General features: G+C 41.2%; 1 protein-coding gene across 2 annotated transcripts in view; it reads right to left on the reverse strand.

Annotated features, from left to right (window-relative positions):
• Positions 1-2,862, reverse strand: part of LOC147431147 (uncharacterized) — a 92,803-nt gene extending 89,941 nt beyond the window's left edge. Inside the window, exons 1-2 of one of the 2 annotated variants that reach the window (XM_086493799.1) lie at positions 1,858-2,862; positions 1,329-1,772 (exon numbers count right to left, since the gene is read on the reverse strand). In XM_086493799.1, the coding sequence (XP_086349925.1) occupies positions 1,329-1,772; positions 1,858-2,094 (681 nt within the window). In that variant the 5' untranslated portion in view covers positions 2,095-2,862. Of the gene's footprint in view, positions 1-1,318; positions 1,773-1,857 lie in introns of those variants that run through there. The other variant, XM_086493801.1, reaches the window with a different exon arrangement.
• Between the last annotated feature and the right edge of the window lie 14,752 nt (positions 2,863-17,614).

Here is a 17,614-nt window from a genome sequence, read left to right on the forward strand (position 1 = left end):
GCTTCCAGGTAGACAAGGCGTGAATCACAACCATACATTTCTTCTCGGAGATTGAGGCATGCAATTCTCCATCCTTAAGCTGTCTATTTTCATAAGCCACTGCATGGGCTTCTCGGTTAAGCACTGCACCGATGCAATCCCCTGAAGCATCGCAGTGAACCTCGAATGGTTTTCTTAAGCATGGCACTATCAAAATAGGTCCACGGCTTAATAAATGCTTTAGCCTGTCAAAGACACGTTGTTGTCTCGATTCCCATTTAGAAGGAATCTTCTTCCTTGTTAGGTCATGGAGTGATCCTGCTATTTGAGCAAAGCCTCCGATAAACCTGCGATAATAGGAATACAATCCCAAAAAGCTACATATATACATTATATTCCGTAGTGGGAGTTGGCCAATCCTGTATCACCTCGATCTTTGTGGGATCCATACTCACTTGGTTGTGTGAGACTGGCCGAGATAGTGTATCTCCGTGAGAAAGAAGTCACTTTTCTTTGCATTCACATGCAATTCATGCTTTCGCAGTTCCTGAAACACTCTGTCCAAGTGCTTCGATGTTTCTCTTCAGTCTTTGAAAAGATGAGTATGTCATCAAAGAACACTCCTGTAAACGTGCCAATGGAAAAGAACAAACTGAACAACTTTAAGCACTTCAAATAACAACTGAACTGAGAGAGAGAGAGAGTACACGACACAGAGACAGGGAGTGGCGGAGTTCCACCCCAAAGAGAGCACTGCCCCAAACGTTGGCTCCCCTTTCGGTATTTCTTTATATTGCTTCAACTCAGTACAAGCGGGTACTCTGTCCTCCGTACTCCCACGCATATATATATATATATATTATATATAGTGTAGCAGTCAAAATGTTAAATAAAAGCTGGCCTCTGCAGCTTGTAGCCTCCATAATGGGCCGGGACCAGAAAAAGAGGTTGAACAGCCTGGAAAACGTCAGAGCTCAACAGAAAGAGCCGTACGCGATGACACTTGCACCTGCAAATACTCCCAAGGGCTAATGTTTCTTTCAAGAAAACACTTTAGCAAGACTATTACCACACAAGGCTGTACGCATGGCGATTCCCATAGTACTGGCCTCAGTACGGGATGCAAGCACCTTTTTACATGCGCACGCGCACACATACACGTGTATACACACTCACAGAGAGACAAACATATTTTATATACCATATGCATAATATTCATTTATACTGACTGTTCTCTTTCTCAAACGGGACATTACATCTGGCAATTGATCGCTTATGATTTACTACATTTCAACATCAGAAGAAGTATCAACAAAGAAAGAAATAGGCATTCACTTGCCAAATGGAACCTGGTAAATGGCTCGAGAGATGTTGTAGACCCATCCCAACTGATTATGTTCAGGATACGATATTACCAAACCGTCTTCTTGAAGAGACTCGGCAATTCTGACATGAACTGATTTAGCGAAGATGTTATCATCAGTTGAAATTACTAGCTGACCCGTACTGTCGTAGATAGCAGCATAAATAAAGTCTGATATAACTTCAACAGCAGATCTTAAATCAAATTCGGCCAGAGTTTTGTTGTTACTGCTTGGATTTAACAGGTACTTGTTGATTAGCACTCTTGTGCCAATCAGCTCTGTCTTATCAGTTTCGCTGTAAAGGTACTCTCTTAATTGCTCCTGGCGCAAAGTTGATACTGTAAAAAGCCTCCTTTCAATTTCCTCCAATAACTGCTCGCGAGTTTTGAGCCATAGAACCAGCGCTGGCACGCCCGCCGAAAGCACAACCTAGTGAATTAGAGTGCAGTTAAATACCAGACAAGTTACCTACTAAGACCACAAAGAATGTGCATGAAATAGTAAGCCAGCTTACCAGTAAACCAACAAATATGGTTAGCTTCAAGCAAATGGATGCCTTCAACCCTTCATTGCTTGAGCCAATGTGGGTGTTACTTTCCAGCATTCTATCGCTAGAATTTGAATGAGAGGAGATTGAAGACATGTCAATTACAAAGGAACCATGGGGAGTTGAAGCAGAGGTTGTGGATAGTGGCCGAACATGCCTCCATGCTCTGTCACACATTGGCGTGCATCTGACATTGCAATCCATAGCTTCAAATTCCTTACATAAAAAATTCACTAATGCACTCGCTTTGCATATTTGAGTATATAAGAAACATCCTGCTACACATGGTCGAAGTGTCTGTCAATGGTGCTCTATACAATTTCATGGTCATTTTTTTTGTACATGCTTGGACAACCACCCGCACAAGTACCCGTCTAGAGTGCAGCTGCTTCTTTAAAACCATTTTCTCTACTCCAAAAAGTTTGCAACATTGGGCACTAACAGAAGGAAATATTTACATGACATCAAAGACAGAAATTTTCTCTGCAGTTTGAATTCTCTGTTTTGCTTACCAAGCCATTGCAATATTAGTACCCAAGTTCCTTGGCGTATCACCGATTTTCACAGGAATTGCGATAACAAGAAAAGAAGCCTCTTCCTCCACTGTCTTGCTACTCTAAAGCTAAACAACATGTGCATGCAAGGACAGAAAATCATGGTTCAATGGGTTCTTGGAAGCTTCACTCTGTGCTGGTTTGATGGGCTTTCTTGTTCTTCATATAGTATATAAACACAGTGAATTGCATGCAAGGACAGAAAATCATGGTTTAATGGGTTCTTGAAAGCTTCACTCTGTGCTGGTTTGATGGGCTTTCTTGTTCTTCATATATCTGTAAGAGTCTCTCTAAAGAGAATTCTCATTCTGTCTCTCTGTCTCTCTCTCTCTTTGGCGCTCTCTCCGTTTCTCACACACAGCAAGCGTCTGCGTGGAGCTCGCTAGCCATTTTAAGCAGGTTGGTCCCTGTTCTTATATTAATTGATATAAAATCATTCTCACAGTTTAAATGCGAACTATTATTTATAATATAAAAGTGTTATGTTTGCTCTCCCCACGGTCTGCCCATGGACTTGTGACGGTGAAGTTCTCTTGGAAGTTGGAGACACCTCTATCAACCTCTTCACCATTCCTACGACACAAAACACGTAAACTCTAGTTTGAACCCCCCATACCAAGCCCACATCGATGTCAAAAATGCTCAACTCTGCGATGTTTTGGTGTCTACCACCATGCTTAACATCTCCATTTGTTGGCACTACCGAATAGGAAGTGCATTGTTTTGTTTGCATTTTCAAAATAGTCATCCAGTGACACTCAAGGTCCTAATTACATAGGGAGAAACGAACCTATGGTGCGCACATGCTTCACTCTCCTTTTTCCAGAGATTTTTCTCTAGACTCTAGAATTTTTTGAATTCCAAGCAATTTGCACTCGTTTTCTTCTCTCTTTTTGGAAAACAAGGCAGTGTCATTGCGCAAACACTGCTACTTGTTGGCAGTGCTTGCTTAAGGTAAAGATTGCCTCAAAGACATTCATTGTGTGCATTTACCTCATGGACATTTGCTATGCGTATTCTCAATACTTTTCAATTTACATTTGAGCTTGAAGAACCAAAACAAGCTTGCTTTTGAACCTCTCTCTCTCTCTCTCTCTCTCTCTCTCTCTCTCTCTCTCTCCCTTTTTAAGTGTGTCATTTATTGATGGGTAACTCAATAAAAAGGTTCACACAATGACCTAAAAAGGTTCACATCAAGATGCCTATGACATGTATTAATTTGAAACATCTATATGTTCTTTCTTGTGTTGCGAATCTAATATGTTCTTGTAGCAACACAACGTGAGCACACCTTGACCATGATCTTGGTACGATTTCTCTCTAAAAATGACCCTATGTTAAGTGGAGATATATGAGAGCATGAATATATTGAGGAATAAACTACGTAACCCATCAAATATAGTCAATTGGCCTCTAAAGAATTGCATTGATGTTGATTCTATGTCGTGACGAAAATAATTCCTTTAGGTATTGATACACAGTGTGTGTGATTAAATGCACCCTTGCGCGCGCACACACACACACACACACGTAAACATGATTTCAAGATACCTCTACCTCGGTTAGAAGCCTCAAGCACTGCTAGATATGTGTTTTGTATACACCTAGGACATATTAACTCACATGCTTCTCTTAGTCTATTCTATTGTTAAGCTGATGCTTAATATTTGCATCCAAAACTCACAACCATGTCCTTGCACAAAGCTTTTCACTATAGACTTTGCCCTGCAAAAGCTTTATAAAGTGAGCATTGCATCTCTCACACCAACCTTTGGTATAAAATACTTAAATTTCACAAAAAAGCTCATGTATTTTTATTCATAACAATAACTACCCATATCCAACAGTGGATCTTTTGTGATGGATGGCTCTAAAGGCCCTTTTTGTTGATAGTCATTGAAAGTCATCCACAAGGGTTTTGTGAGATTGTGACCAAATTTGATGACATTTCCATGTTATAGTCCGGTCTTTAATGCTACAAGTGGATACTCCCCAACAATGATCCGGAAAAATCATTTTTTCGAACATACAAAATTCCTTTCCTTAATTTTGTCAAGAGGAAATTATAGAAAATTGGGTTTTTTTTTTTTAGTTTTTACACTATTTTTGTCTATTTTGGGATGGAATTTCTCCTTTTCCCTTGCCCTCAACCGGCATTTTTGAAATTGAAAACAGCACGATATTAAGCTGAGACACATTTTTCCTGAACACTGCTCCCCACCACCTTCTAATAACAAGCATATTGGCCTTCTCCTCCCTCTAAATTCCAGATCAATATGGTTGTCATGTGTTCAACGCCCTTTTTTTGTTGAGTTTTTTTATTGACTTTTAACTTCATGCATGAAAAAGTATGAACAAATTTTGTCCTAATCCCTCAAAACAATTCGTTTTAATTCCCTTACCAATTGAAACAAACGCCCAATGCTACATATTCTGATCATGAATTAAGATTGTAATTAATAATTTTGTTAAATGGGATTTTTAATATGGGTTATGATTGCTTTTTCTATTAAATCTATGCAATACTAACAGTCATTATGCTAGTGTATGTGCATTACCGAACTTCTTAAGCAATCAAGTTAATTTAGTATGCTTAAGCTCAAGTAATTGTGCCCAAGAATTTAGTTTTTTTTTTTAAAATCCCCGTTTTAATATTCTAAAACGTAAATCATTACAAGTTCAAGAAAAGAATCTCAGTTCAAAGTCAAGAGCATTCTGTGAGCACTAAAGATGTAGCCTATAGAAGAATATGAGGAACACCGTATACTCATCAAAAAGTGCGGGCCGTTCATCTTTGAGCACTTAATAATTTTGAGATAATTACCTTAATTGCACTACTATGTGGGACAAAGATCAAAATTATTACCTTAATTCCTCCAAAGAGACAAAAAAAAAAGTGAAGAAATGTGAGAATCATTTTGGCACTTTGGATTGATATATATCCATAAACTTTGCCCTTTTTCATCAACTAGAATGTTAAATTAAGATGGTCCTTGAGTTAACACTATCTCAAAGATTCTAGTCTTTACTAATTCCTTGTACCTTTACAAATAACCCAATATTCTTGTGTTCAAGTATGAAATAAAGTCAAATGCATATGTGATGTTTGTTATGATGGCATTGCAACACTTTGAAAATTTAAAATCTTTTGCCAAAAGTAAGATCCAATAATCAATAGTTGTGTGAATTATGTAGTCATGGGTTTTGGAAATGGTTAGCCCACCATTGCTTTTTGATGGGTATTTTTGCTTTCTGATAGGCTTTTACTCGTTTTCGGGTATTTTTTTCTCGTTTTTTAATGGGTGGAGATGTGAGCACCCTTTAGAAAATACACTAAAATGCCAAAAAAAAACCCATAGAATCGTGCAAATCTGAAGGGCAAGGCACAATATCTTTTGGACAAATTCTCACAATAATTCCCACATTATGATTGATATATCACAATATCATGAGCTTCTTTGAGGGAGCCACGGCATACCTAGCTAGGTACGATTGGGGGCAGGGGAACGCCGGCCCGGTGGGGGGTCGGTGGTCCCCTACCCCCAATTGTACCTAGCTAGGTATGCGGTGCCTCTTGAGCAGAAGCTCATGATGTTATGCATTGTATGAAAAACACTCCACCGGACCGACGGTCCCCTGCCCCCAATCATACCTAGCTAGGTATGCGGTGCCTCCCGAGCAGAAGCTCATGATGTTATGCATTGTATGAAAAACTTGTATGCTACAACACCGTTGATTCATTGTATCTTGGCTCTAGTGAAAAGGGCCTAAAAACGTAAAGCAAAGCCATAATCCTACATTCCAATTTCCAAGTTGCAATAAGAAAAATGACCTGAATGAAAAGGGAGAACCTTTTTCTTCAAAAAGCATTTCATAAAGACAATCTCTATTGAATGAAGCTTTCTCTATTAAGTTTGGTAAAAAGTGAAGCTTTCTCTTTTCACCAAAAAAAAAAGAAGATTTTGAAAGGGACCATCTTTTTTAATCCTAAAACAATAAAATGAGAAAGAAATAAAGTCATTTAAGCTGTGAAACGAAAAGATCTATCGACAAACTAAACAAATAAAAATTTCAATTATTCACATGAAAAATAATCCAATAAATATTAGAAATAATAAATTTTTAAATGTCCTCTTAACTCTCTTTCGCTCCGGTTTCTTTTAGAAAGCCAAAAAAACTCAGTAAAGGTTTTTGGCTTTATGAATTAAACCCTAGTGAAGAAGGAATTAGGTATACATTTGCCTCGATGGGGGATGCCTGGTCACCTCGGCCCTTGAGGATTCAATGTCTGGTTCTATGCCCTTTTTCGGCACCAAGAGAAGCTCCCTTTGCTTCTTCCCCTAGAGAGACAATGGTGCCTAGTTTCATGGTTGTGGCAGAGTAGCAAATTTGGTGGGTGGCAGACTCTAGATTCTAGTGGCATTGATCTACAACAATGTTAGTGTGAGGCTCGCCAAAACAGCTCGCTTCTTGTTTGTGCTTGGTTTTGCTCACTGTGACCACTTGCTAATAATAATTCGTTTAATTTTGGCGAGCTCTCTCTCTCTCTCTCTCTCTCTCTCTCTCTCTCACACACACACACACACACACACACACACACAAACAAACAAAAATGGATCCGAATTTTCTATTCTTATTAAAATAACCTCTCCATACAAAACACGGAAGTCTTATCTAATATTTAAGGCCCTTCCATTGCATGGCCTTAAATTGCTCGACCCTTTTTTTTCACTATTAAAAAAGAACCCTTAGTGAAGAAGGGAGCTCGACATACATTTAATGTTAAGTACTGAATTGAAATTTTCTTTAATAGTTTAGGATCCTCATACCAGATGTTCCTTAGGATCTTCCTCCATCTTGATTCCGGCCATTTCTTGCCCCACCCCACTGCATGTTAAGGGGAAGAAATTAATCTTGCTAGACCATTAGGGTGTAATTAACGTCCTTGGTTTTTTCTTTTAGGAAATGTCTATTTGTGGGCCAACGCCACTCTTTCCAATCGAATCTAGATTCGCAGTCAGATAGATAACAACTATCTAGCCTATCTAAAGCTCTGTTGACCAACAATCTTTCCTGACGAGCGGTGGTAATGCGTGTGCTAGTCTCCACCCAACCATGCTATCTTATAGCCTCTCCATAGCGTACACACTATCCGGCCGTGCCGGTCGCCTTGCCCATAGGACCCATGTCCTTACATTACCCCCCCTTGGAGAATTGTTTTCGTCCTAAAAAACAAACATAGGAAAATGTTTCTTAAGTGCGGAGACATTCTCCCGTGTAGAACCTTCCTTAAGGTCTATCTAGCCATTTTACCAACACGTGTCGTCTGACATGATGTCTGGTGCGAAGCTCATGAAAATCCAAAATCTTTTCGGGCACATGAGGAATGCTTGGCGGTGCGATAAGGTCAACCAACATACCTGTGTCAATGTCATTATCATTCTGTCCTAGATGTTTTCATAAACGATTAGCATGAAAAACAGGATGAACTCGTGAGTGCTCTAGAAGTGCTAACTTATAGGCCACTTGACCTATACGTTTGAGAATGGTAAACAGTCCACAATAGCATGGTGAAAGTTTAGCAACTTTTCCCATCTTCAGAATTTCTGAATGCTCCGGAACTTTGAGGAAAACCTTGTCTTCTTCTTCGAAAGTAGCAAGACGATGATGCACATTTGCGTACTTCTTATATCGATCTTGAGTTTGCTTAACATTTTGTCAAGCAACTTGAAGCATATCAAAATGGTCTTGGAGAAAATCCTTTGCTTGCTGTATCTTCTCCTTAGCCAACCCCACCGTAACGGATGATCTAGGTTGAAATCCATACAAAAGCATAAATGGACTAAACCCTGTAGTCACATGCTTTGAACTATTATAAGCAAATTCCAATATAGGTAAGTAGTCTTCCCAATTGGTTTGCTTCTTGCTAACGTACGCTCGTAGCATATCCTCTAGCACTTGATTAACTCTTTCTGTTTGACCATCCGTTTCTGGATGATCCGCCGTACTTAGATTAAATTTAGTTTCCAACTTTTGGAACACAGCTCTCCAGAAGTGATTATCGAACTTCCGATCTCTGTCACTAATGACACTAGGTGGAAGACCATAGAGTTTATATATATGCTCTACAAATAGCCGTGCTAATTCCGGTGTCTTAACCGTAGTCTTAGTGGGAATGAATCGACCCATCTTTGTGAGACGGTCTACAATTACCCAAATGGCATCATGGCCACGATTTGTAGTAGGTAGTCCTACTACAAAATCCATTGGCAGTGCCAAGTACGTACTCTTGAACATCATGATGTAAGCCCGGCCAATAAAATTGCCATCGAACTAAGGCATACGTCTTACGGATACCTAGATGACCAGCGCTTGGACTATCGTGACACTCAAGTAAGATTTGGCACCTAGTGTTTGAGTCCTTTGGCACACATACTCTACCTTTGTGGAGTAAGTAGCCATCATCAATCGAAAAATTCTTCCATTGCTTAAGCTATTCCTAAGTAGGGGTGGAGCTCTGTGTGTTGGGGTTTCTATCTGCGCGTGCAGAGACATGTTGATCTGGTTGTTTAGAGACGTGTGAGTGTGGGGGAGCCCTTTTTAAAACTGCACTCCACACTTTAGCATATGATTGATCGTGTGCACACTTACCACGTAATGAATCCAAAAATCCACTCTTTAGTTCTATGAAAGCAAGTGAATTAATATGAGGCATCCGACTTAGTGCATCCGCTACTACATTATATCTGTTAGGACACCGGCAAGGCCGGACTACACAAGGGCAGGGCCGGGCTAGGCAGTGTGGAAAGGGAGTCCAACTAGAGCAAAGGGCCAGGGGCTATGCTATATAGTGGGTGGTTGGGTGGTGGACTCCTAGGTTCTAGTTCCCCTTGTCTAACATTGGTATCAAGAGCTTGGTTCTTTTTTGGGAAAGGCACAGCCGTGGAGGAGGGGAGCCACACAACCTTGCATGAGAAAGTTGCATGTCGGGGTCACCAAGTCGTGGAACACCTCTCTTGTGAGGAGGACGACAGGGCAAGCAATCTGCGGGCAACCCCCCTTGCAAGGAGGAGCCGCCAAGGTGGATCTGCGTCAACAGTGCCACTCACGGGCTCCACGGCTGCGCGCCGGGTGGGGGAGCATTTTACGACACTGGGCCAAAGCCCCTAGCTCACCACAATGGCGGCCATGGCGTTTTCACCTACTCGCGCGTTGCTCTGAGCGGCCATAGCCGTTGTGTGAAGCTTATTTCTCACTACACGGGCGCCCAACCCCCTTGGGGGTTAGCGGCCACACCCAATTTTTAACACTAAGGGGCGGTACCCACAGTGGGGTACCCCACCCCCTTCCTCGTGTGCGGATTCGGCAAGGCCCGGAGAGGTGCGCCATAGCATCGACGTGACCGGCACAAACTTCGAGCCAAATTCTATGTGCATTACCGGCAGAAACTCAGAGATTTAAGAAAACCATTACGACGGGAGTTCAAAGTACAATTAATTTGCAAAATCAATTAACGATTGCAAGTCTAATTGATTCGGCTAACAAGGACTTGTGGAATTCCCTATACAGCGGACAATTCGAATCGATTTCCACCAGGATACTATCAATTTTGATGGAATTAGCAAGGCTAATTACACTTTGCGAGTGCTCTCAATCTCATGTATTTTTTCTGACTACTCCTTGCACCGCACTGTATCGCCATGGATTCAGATATCAATATGACATTCGATTTTGAGCAAAGTACGCCTGATCCTACCAATGATGGCCCGCGGCCGGATCCTCTCAAGGAGAGTACCCGCGACGCTACGACAGGTGATGACACTTAGGAATTGCTCGATATTCAAGAATTTCGTGCACTTCAGACACGCATGACAGTCATGGATGCAAATTTTAAAGCTTTAAATGCAAATGTTACTAAACTATCCACATTAGTAATTCAATTAATGCAACATTAGTCCAAGGGTCTTGCTGACACGCACATGTATGAGCACATTGCTACACAGCCCTTCTAATCTAGGGCAAGGCCCAAATGCTGATACATTGCATAATCTCACTGCAAAAGAGGTGGATGAATTGTTGAAAAACACCAAACCACTGATTTTTAAGGGAGAAGACCGAGACCGCAATAAGGATGCAGTGAATATCTTTCTCAGCAAGTGGGATGGAATTCACGGCTTACGGCGTACTCCGGACGCAGTCAGAGCTCTGCAAACGAGCTTAACTCTGGAAGGCAAGGCCTACAAATGGTGGATGTCTCTCAAGGAGAAGAACATCATACCACAGAGTTGGGCAGCTTTTGAAGCTATGTTTAGCTAAGAATTTTTTCCTACAAATGAGGCAGATCGGAATTGGACGGCTTGGGACACATGTTCCATGCGCCAATACCCATCATTGCTTGAATATATCTCTCACTATCGGGATGTTATCTTCAAATTGGAAGGCTTAGATAACTTTCAACAAGTATGGGGGTTTGTAAGAGGTCTGACACCAGAGCTTAAGAAGTATGTCAAGACTCAAGATCCTAAAACACTTGAGGAAGCCATAGTGAAAGCACATATTCATGATGACCCAGATGAAAAGAAAGCACATAATAGTCACGTGCTTGCTAATACACATGGTAATACACGCACTTAGTATGGGCACAATAAAAGGAAATTTATAGTTGCCAATTCAGATGCATCTAAAAAACCCAAGGGGTCCTCTCTCTCCTGAGGACTTTGATAACGCTAAGAAAGAAAAATTATGTTTTCAATGTTTAGGGGGCGGTCATGGCAAAAAGGATTGTCCCAAGGGGGAATCTGCTGCTCATGGCAAGGAGAAAGCAGTGCATACGTTGCAACTGCTACCTCTTGAGTCTTCCTCACCCTTCTCTACAGTGGAAGTAACACACACAGAGGTGGTACATGAATGTTGTCTCACAACTTCCATGTAGCAACAAACCTTTGGACCACATGAGTTAGTACATATGCACGGATCTCTGCAAGGCCACAAGGTGCGCATCTTGGTAGATGACGGTGCTACTCATAATTTCATCAATTATGGATTGGTGAAAAACTCAAATTGCCTCAGACTCGGAGTACCCACCACTACAAGGTAGCAATGATGAATGGACATGATACCAAAATCTGGGATACTCAATGCCGAGGTGTTCTGTTGGAAGTACAAGGTTACTCCACATGCTTGGATTTTCAGGTTATGAACATGGAAAGGGCATATGTGGTTCTTGGTAGGGAGTGGTTGCATAGCCTAGGACCATCACTGAAGCATAGCTATGAGCACAACAACTTGATGTTTGAATCCCATGGCGCACATGTGTTGTTGTTAGGAGAGAAGGATATACCTTCATCACCATTGATTTGTACCGCTGAGCTTATGCATCTCGTTTCTGATAGTGAAATAGATCAAGTTTTCTTGTGTTACTCACTGTCTCATTTTCTTTCTAACATTGAAACTGTTGAACATTCCTCAACACCGCATGGTTCTCTTTCATCTCTTTTACCAATGGATAAACAAGCAAACGTTGCTAGTGAGTTACAGAAATTACTAAAGGAATTTCAAGATTTTTTCTCTAATGATTTTCCACCAGGATTATCGCCGACACGATCAGTGCAACATAGCATCGACGTGGCTGCAGGCTGTAAACCTGTCAGTAAACCGCCTTACCGTATGAGTTATTCTGAAGCTGTTGAGGTGGAACTTCAGCTTCCTGACTACCTTAGCAGAGGGTATATACAACCCAGTTCTTCACCATGGGCCTCTCTTATCCTATTAGTGAAGAAGAAGACGACAGTATGCGCATGTGCGTAGACTACCGTGGCTTAAATGCGGTGACGGTTAAGAACAAATACCCATTGCCCAGAGTAGATGAGTTGTTTGACAAACTCACTCATGCTCGCATTTTTACAAAAATAGACTTGCGGTCAGGAGATCACCAAATCCGTATCCGACTTGCCGATATACCCAAAACTTCATTCCGAACACGGTTTGGACACTACGAATTCTTGGTGATGCCCTTTGGGTTAACCAATGCGCCCGCAACATTCATGACACTTATGGATAGTGTATTGAAGCCGTATTTGGGCAAATTTGTCATTGTGTTCCTCGATGACATACTAGTCTACAGTGCTTCTGAAGAAGAACACTTACAACATTTCAGACAGGTGTTAGAGTTGTTATGCACCAACAAATTATATGCAAGGAATCTAAGTGTGATTTTCTAAAAGACGAAATTCACTATTTAGGGCATGTTATTTCAACTAATGGGCTATATATGGATCAATCCAAAGTGGATACCATCCGAAAATAACCTTCTTCTAAAAATCTGGAAGAGTTACAGATTTTTTTGGGATTTGCAGGTTTTTACTGAAGGTTCATTAAAAACTATGCTAATATTGTTGTTCCCATGACGGATCAATTCAAAGGCAAAGGCAAAGCTTTTCAATGGGGATCTGCTCAACATCATAGTTTTGATACGCTCAAGGATGCATTAGCTACAACTCCTATACTGGCTATTGTAGATCCTTTGAAACCATTCGTTTTGGAAACGGATGCAAGTGACCGTGCTATTGGAGTAGTCCTGTTACAAGACAGACGGTCGATTGCATTTGAAAGCAAGAAGCTTGATGCAGCTCAACAAAACTACTCTGTCTAGGAGCGCGAACTCTATGCAATAGTGTCTGCCTTAAAAACATCGTGGCATTATCTGTATGGCGCTCAGTTTGAGATTGTGTTTGACCATGAAATGATCAAATGGTTTACATAACAAACGGATTTGAAGGGTCGAAAAGCCAGGTGGGCCGAGATTCTTCAAGAATATGACGCCAAGCTAAGGTATCACAAAGGCCGATACAACGTAGTGGCCAACGCTTTAAGTCGTATGCCAGAGATCAATTCTCTCTTGTTCACGGAATTTCATAGTGAATTTTTAAATTCTCTCAAAGACAAATATGAGCATGATGAAGCATATTCCAAAGTGTGGAGCCATGTTCAAATGAGGGATCCTTCTCACTCCAATGACGGTAGTGTACAATTAACCTCCACACCTAGTTCTCCTCTATCGAGTGATGAACTACAGCGATGGAAGCATTTCACCATCGACAATGGGTACCTACTCCATAAGGGGAGAGCTTGTGTACCGACGGACATAGACATTCGACGCCAAATTTTTTATGAATGTCATGATAGTCCAAGTGCAGGGCACCCAGGTATTAGAAAAACTTATGCTCTCGTATGACGACAATTTTATTGGCCAGGTATGCATGGCTTTGTTCAAGCTTATGTCTTGCATTGCCAAAAATGTCAAGTTAACAAAGTAGAGCGCCTAAAAGAAGGACTCTTACATCCTCTGGAGATTCCCAATGGAAAATGGGAAAGCATCTCTATGGACTTTATTGTGGGTTTACCAACCACTGTACGAGGTCATGACTCGGTATGGGTGGTCGTAGACCGGTTGACTAAACTATGTAAGTTTATTCCAACCAAATCAACGGTTAAGACACCAGAACTAGCCAAGTTATTGGTACAAAACTGAACCTTAGTACAGCCAATCATCTAGAAACAGATGGCCAGAATAACGAGTTAACCAGGTGCTAGAGGATATGCTAAGAGCATACGTCAGCAAAAAACAGCCAGATTGGGAAGAATACTTACCTATTCTCGAGTTTGCCTACAACAGTGCTAAGCATGTCACAATGGGCTTTATTCCTTTCATGCTCATGTATGAGTTTCAACCTAGGTCACCAGTTACGGTGGGGTTGGCAACCGAAAAACTCCAACAGGTTAAGGATTTTCTCCAAGACCACATGCATATGCTGAAACTTGCTCGTCAGAATCTCCCCGATATTGTGGGCCTTTCAAAATACTCAAGCGAGTAGGTGATCATGCCTACAAATTATTGCTACCTTCACATTCTCGTATTCATCTGGTGTTTCATGTAAGCCGTTTACATAAGCGGTTACATGGGGACGACAATGTCATTGACCAACAGATTTTGGTTGATTTCATTGAACCTCCTACCTTACCGCATGAACCTGAACGTGTTCTCGATTATCAGGATTTGCGTACATGTCTATGTACATCAACAAGCCTTAATCAAGTGGAAAGATCGACCTGAGGAAGGTGCCCCTTGGGAAAACATAAGTGTTCTTAAGAAGAAGTTTCCCACTTTTGTTTTCCAGGACGAAAACTCTTCTTAAGGGGGGAGTAATGTGAGGACACCGGCAAGGCCGAACTAGACAATGGCAGGGCCAGGCTAGGCAGTGTGGAAAGGGAGTCCAACAAGGGCAAAGGGCCATGGGCTATGCTATATAGTGGGTGGTTGGGTGGTGGAATCCTACGTTCTAGTTCCCCTTGTCTAACAATATCGCCCCTTGCGATATCGTAGCTTACAATCATAATCTTGAAGGATTTTTGCCCAACTAGCTTTACGGCCCTTCAAGTCTATTTGAGTAGTAAACCATTTGATACTCTCATTGTAAAAAAATACTTCAAACTCGGCACCATATAAATAGTGTCGCCACTTTCGTAATGCGTGAATTATGGCATATAGCTCTCGCTCATAAATAGAATAATTTTGTTGAGCTCTATCTAAATTTTTACTTTCAAAGGCTATAGGTTTTCCCTCCTGGAGAAGTACCGCACCAATGGCTTTATCACTAGCATCAATCTCTACCACAAACGGCTTTAGTGGGTCAACGATTGCTAGGATGGGAGCAGTGGCTATAGCTACCTTGAGCTGTTCGAAACTGCATTTTTGGGCTTCTTCCCAAGAAAAGGTCTTACCTTTTGCTTTAAGTTGATCCATCATAGGAACACTGATTTTGGCATAGTCACGGATATACTGTCAATGAAATCCAGCCATGCCTAAAAATATTTGAAGCTCCTCAACCGTGTTGGGATGTGGCCATCGAAGAATGGCAGCGACCTTGTCAGTGTCCATCTTGATGCCAGAATAAGAGATTACATGACCGAGGTAATGTATCTCTATTTTAAAGAAATCGCACTTGCTTTGCTTAGCATACAACACGTGAGCTCGTAGCTGTTCAAACACTAATCGTAAGTGTTCTATGTGTTCATCTTCAGTCTTACTGTAAATGAGAATGTCATCAAGGAAAACCACAACAAATTTTCCAAGATAGGGACGTAAGACACTATCCATGAGTGTCATAAATGTAGATGGAGCATTGGTTAGACCAAAAGGCATAACCAAAAATTCAAAATGCCCGAACCGTGTTCTAAAGGCAGTTTTGGAGATATCTTGGAGTAGGATACGTACCTGATGGTATCCTAAACGAAGATCTATCTTTGTATAGTATCTTGACCCGTGTAGTTGATCAAACAACTCATCCACTAGAGGTAGAGGGTACTTGTTCTTGATCGTTATCGCATTTAATCCGCGATAATCTACACACATGCGCATAGTACCATCTTTCCTTTTTACCAATAGAATTGGTGATGCCCAAGGTGAAGTGCTAGGTCTAATGAAACCACGAGCGAGGTAGTCAGCCAACTGACTCTCAACCTCCTTCGCTTCTTTAGCACTCATACGATAAGGTGGTTTACTCACCGGTTTAGTGCCTGGCAAGACATCTATGCCATGCTACACATCACGTGTAGGGGGTAAACCCGGTGGTAAATCACTTGAGAACACATCACTATACTCCATGAGTAAGTGAGTCAGCTTTTGTCGTGCAAAAGGAGAAAGTAAACTAGAGTTATACTGGGATGGAGAATCTTGTAATTCCTGTAATGTTTGTTTTACAATAGTTGCACGTTGCTCTATAGAATTAAAATTGAGAGCACTTTGCTCGTTAGATTTGTTAACACTTTGTTTATCAGTAGGATTCATTGCACTTTGCATACCATTAGAATCCATTACACTTTGCATACCATTACTAGAAGTCACCGCACTTTGCTCTTGAGAATTCACAAGACTTGGAGACAAGCAGTAACACAAAAAGACTTCATCTATTAAATCTGCTTTCTGCAAAATAGAAAGCTCGGTTGTACATATAAGAGGTGAAAATGGTATATTTTTTCTCACCAAGGAAAAGCACATGTTTACCATTGGCCATAAAGGATAAAGATTTGTGTTCATAACTAGTGTGCGATGTGTTTCATAAACCATGAAGCCACTCCCATCCTAAAACTATATCAGCACGGTCCATGTTCATAACTTGGAAGTCAAGGGTCATCGTATGATCTTGAATAGTAAGCTCACCCCTTGAACTACCGTGTCCCATAATTCTTTATCATTCCCAGACATTTGCTCCACCACATACTTGTGAGAGCAGGGAGTCTATGTAAGCTTCAATTCCTTGACTAGCTTATAGTTCAAGAATTTATGAGTTGCACCATCATCCACTAAAATACGAACACATTGTCTACTAATAGTGCAATGCATGCGAATCAAATCATGGGGCCAAAGGTGGGTTGCCACATTGAAGCAGGCACACAACACTTGTGCTTTTCTTCCATATGAAGAACCTCTACAACACAATATTTATGAGATGAATCTAATGTGAGGCGTTGCACCGTGTGCATGGCTTTTTGTTTGCCTTGCAAAGAGGAAAATCTTTCTTGTTATGTTGGTCCGAAAGACATCTAAAACACAAATTGTGTTTCTTTGCACGCTCAAAATCAGCAGTGCTGAGAGACCCACGTGGAGTATCTCGTGATTGCTTAGGCTTCTTAGCCTCTTGTGGGAGTGGAGAGGTAGATTGTCTCTTATTCCTCTTGAAACGTGTGGGAGATCTACCTCGCCATTGGCTCTTAGCCACATTGCTCTTAGCCACATTGCTCTTAGCAAAAGTATTCTTAGAGTAGGGAACATTTCCTTTCCTCTCTTGGTCATCATCATATCTTTGGGCATGACTGATGGCTTCTTCCAAAGTTTTTGGATGTTGGGTCTTGACACGAAGACGATAGTCTTTGTCAAGACCCCTATTAAAACCCCGTATCTTTTGGAATTCATCTCGACCTTCTAGTTTTAATATGATTTCCCGATACTTTGAAAGGTACTGTGTGAGAGAGAGGCCAAACATGCGGCATGCATCCCATGCTAACCAATTCTTATCTTCTTCACTAGAGTTCAAAAACTCTTTGGAGAAAGCAGCTTGAAACGTAGCCCAAGACGGAGAACGAGCATCTAATGGAAATGTCATCCACCATTT

Source organism: Adiantum capillus-veneris, chromosome 21 (assembly GCF_014529385.1).
Source record: "Adiantum capillus-veneris isolate H3 chromosome 21, ASM1452938v2, whole genome shotgun sequence".
NCBI lineage: Eukaryota > Viridiplantae > Streptophyta > Polypodiopsida > Polypodiales > Pteridaceae > Adiantum > Adiantum capillus-veneris.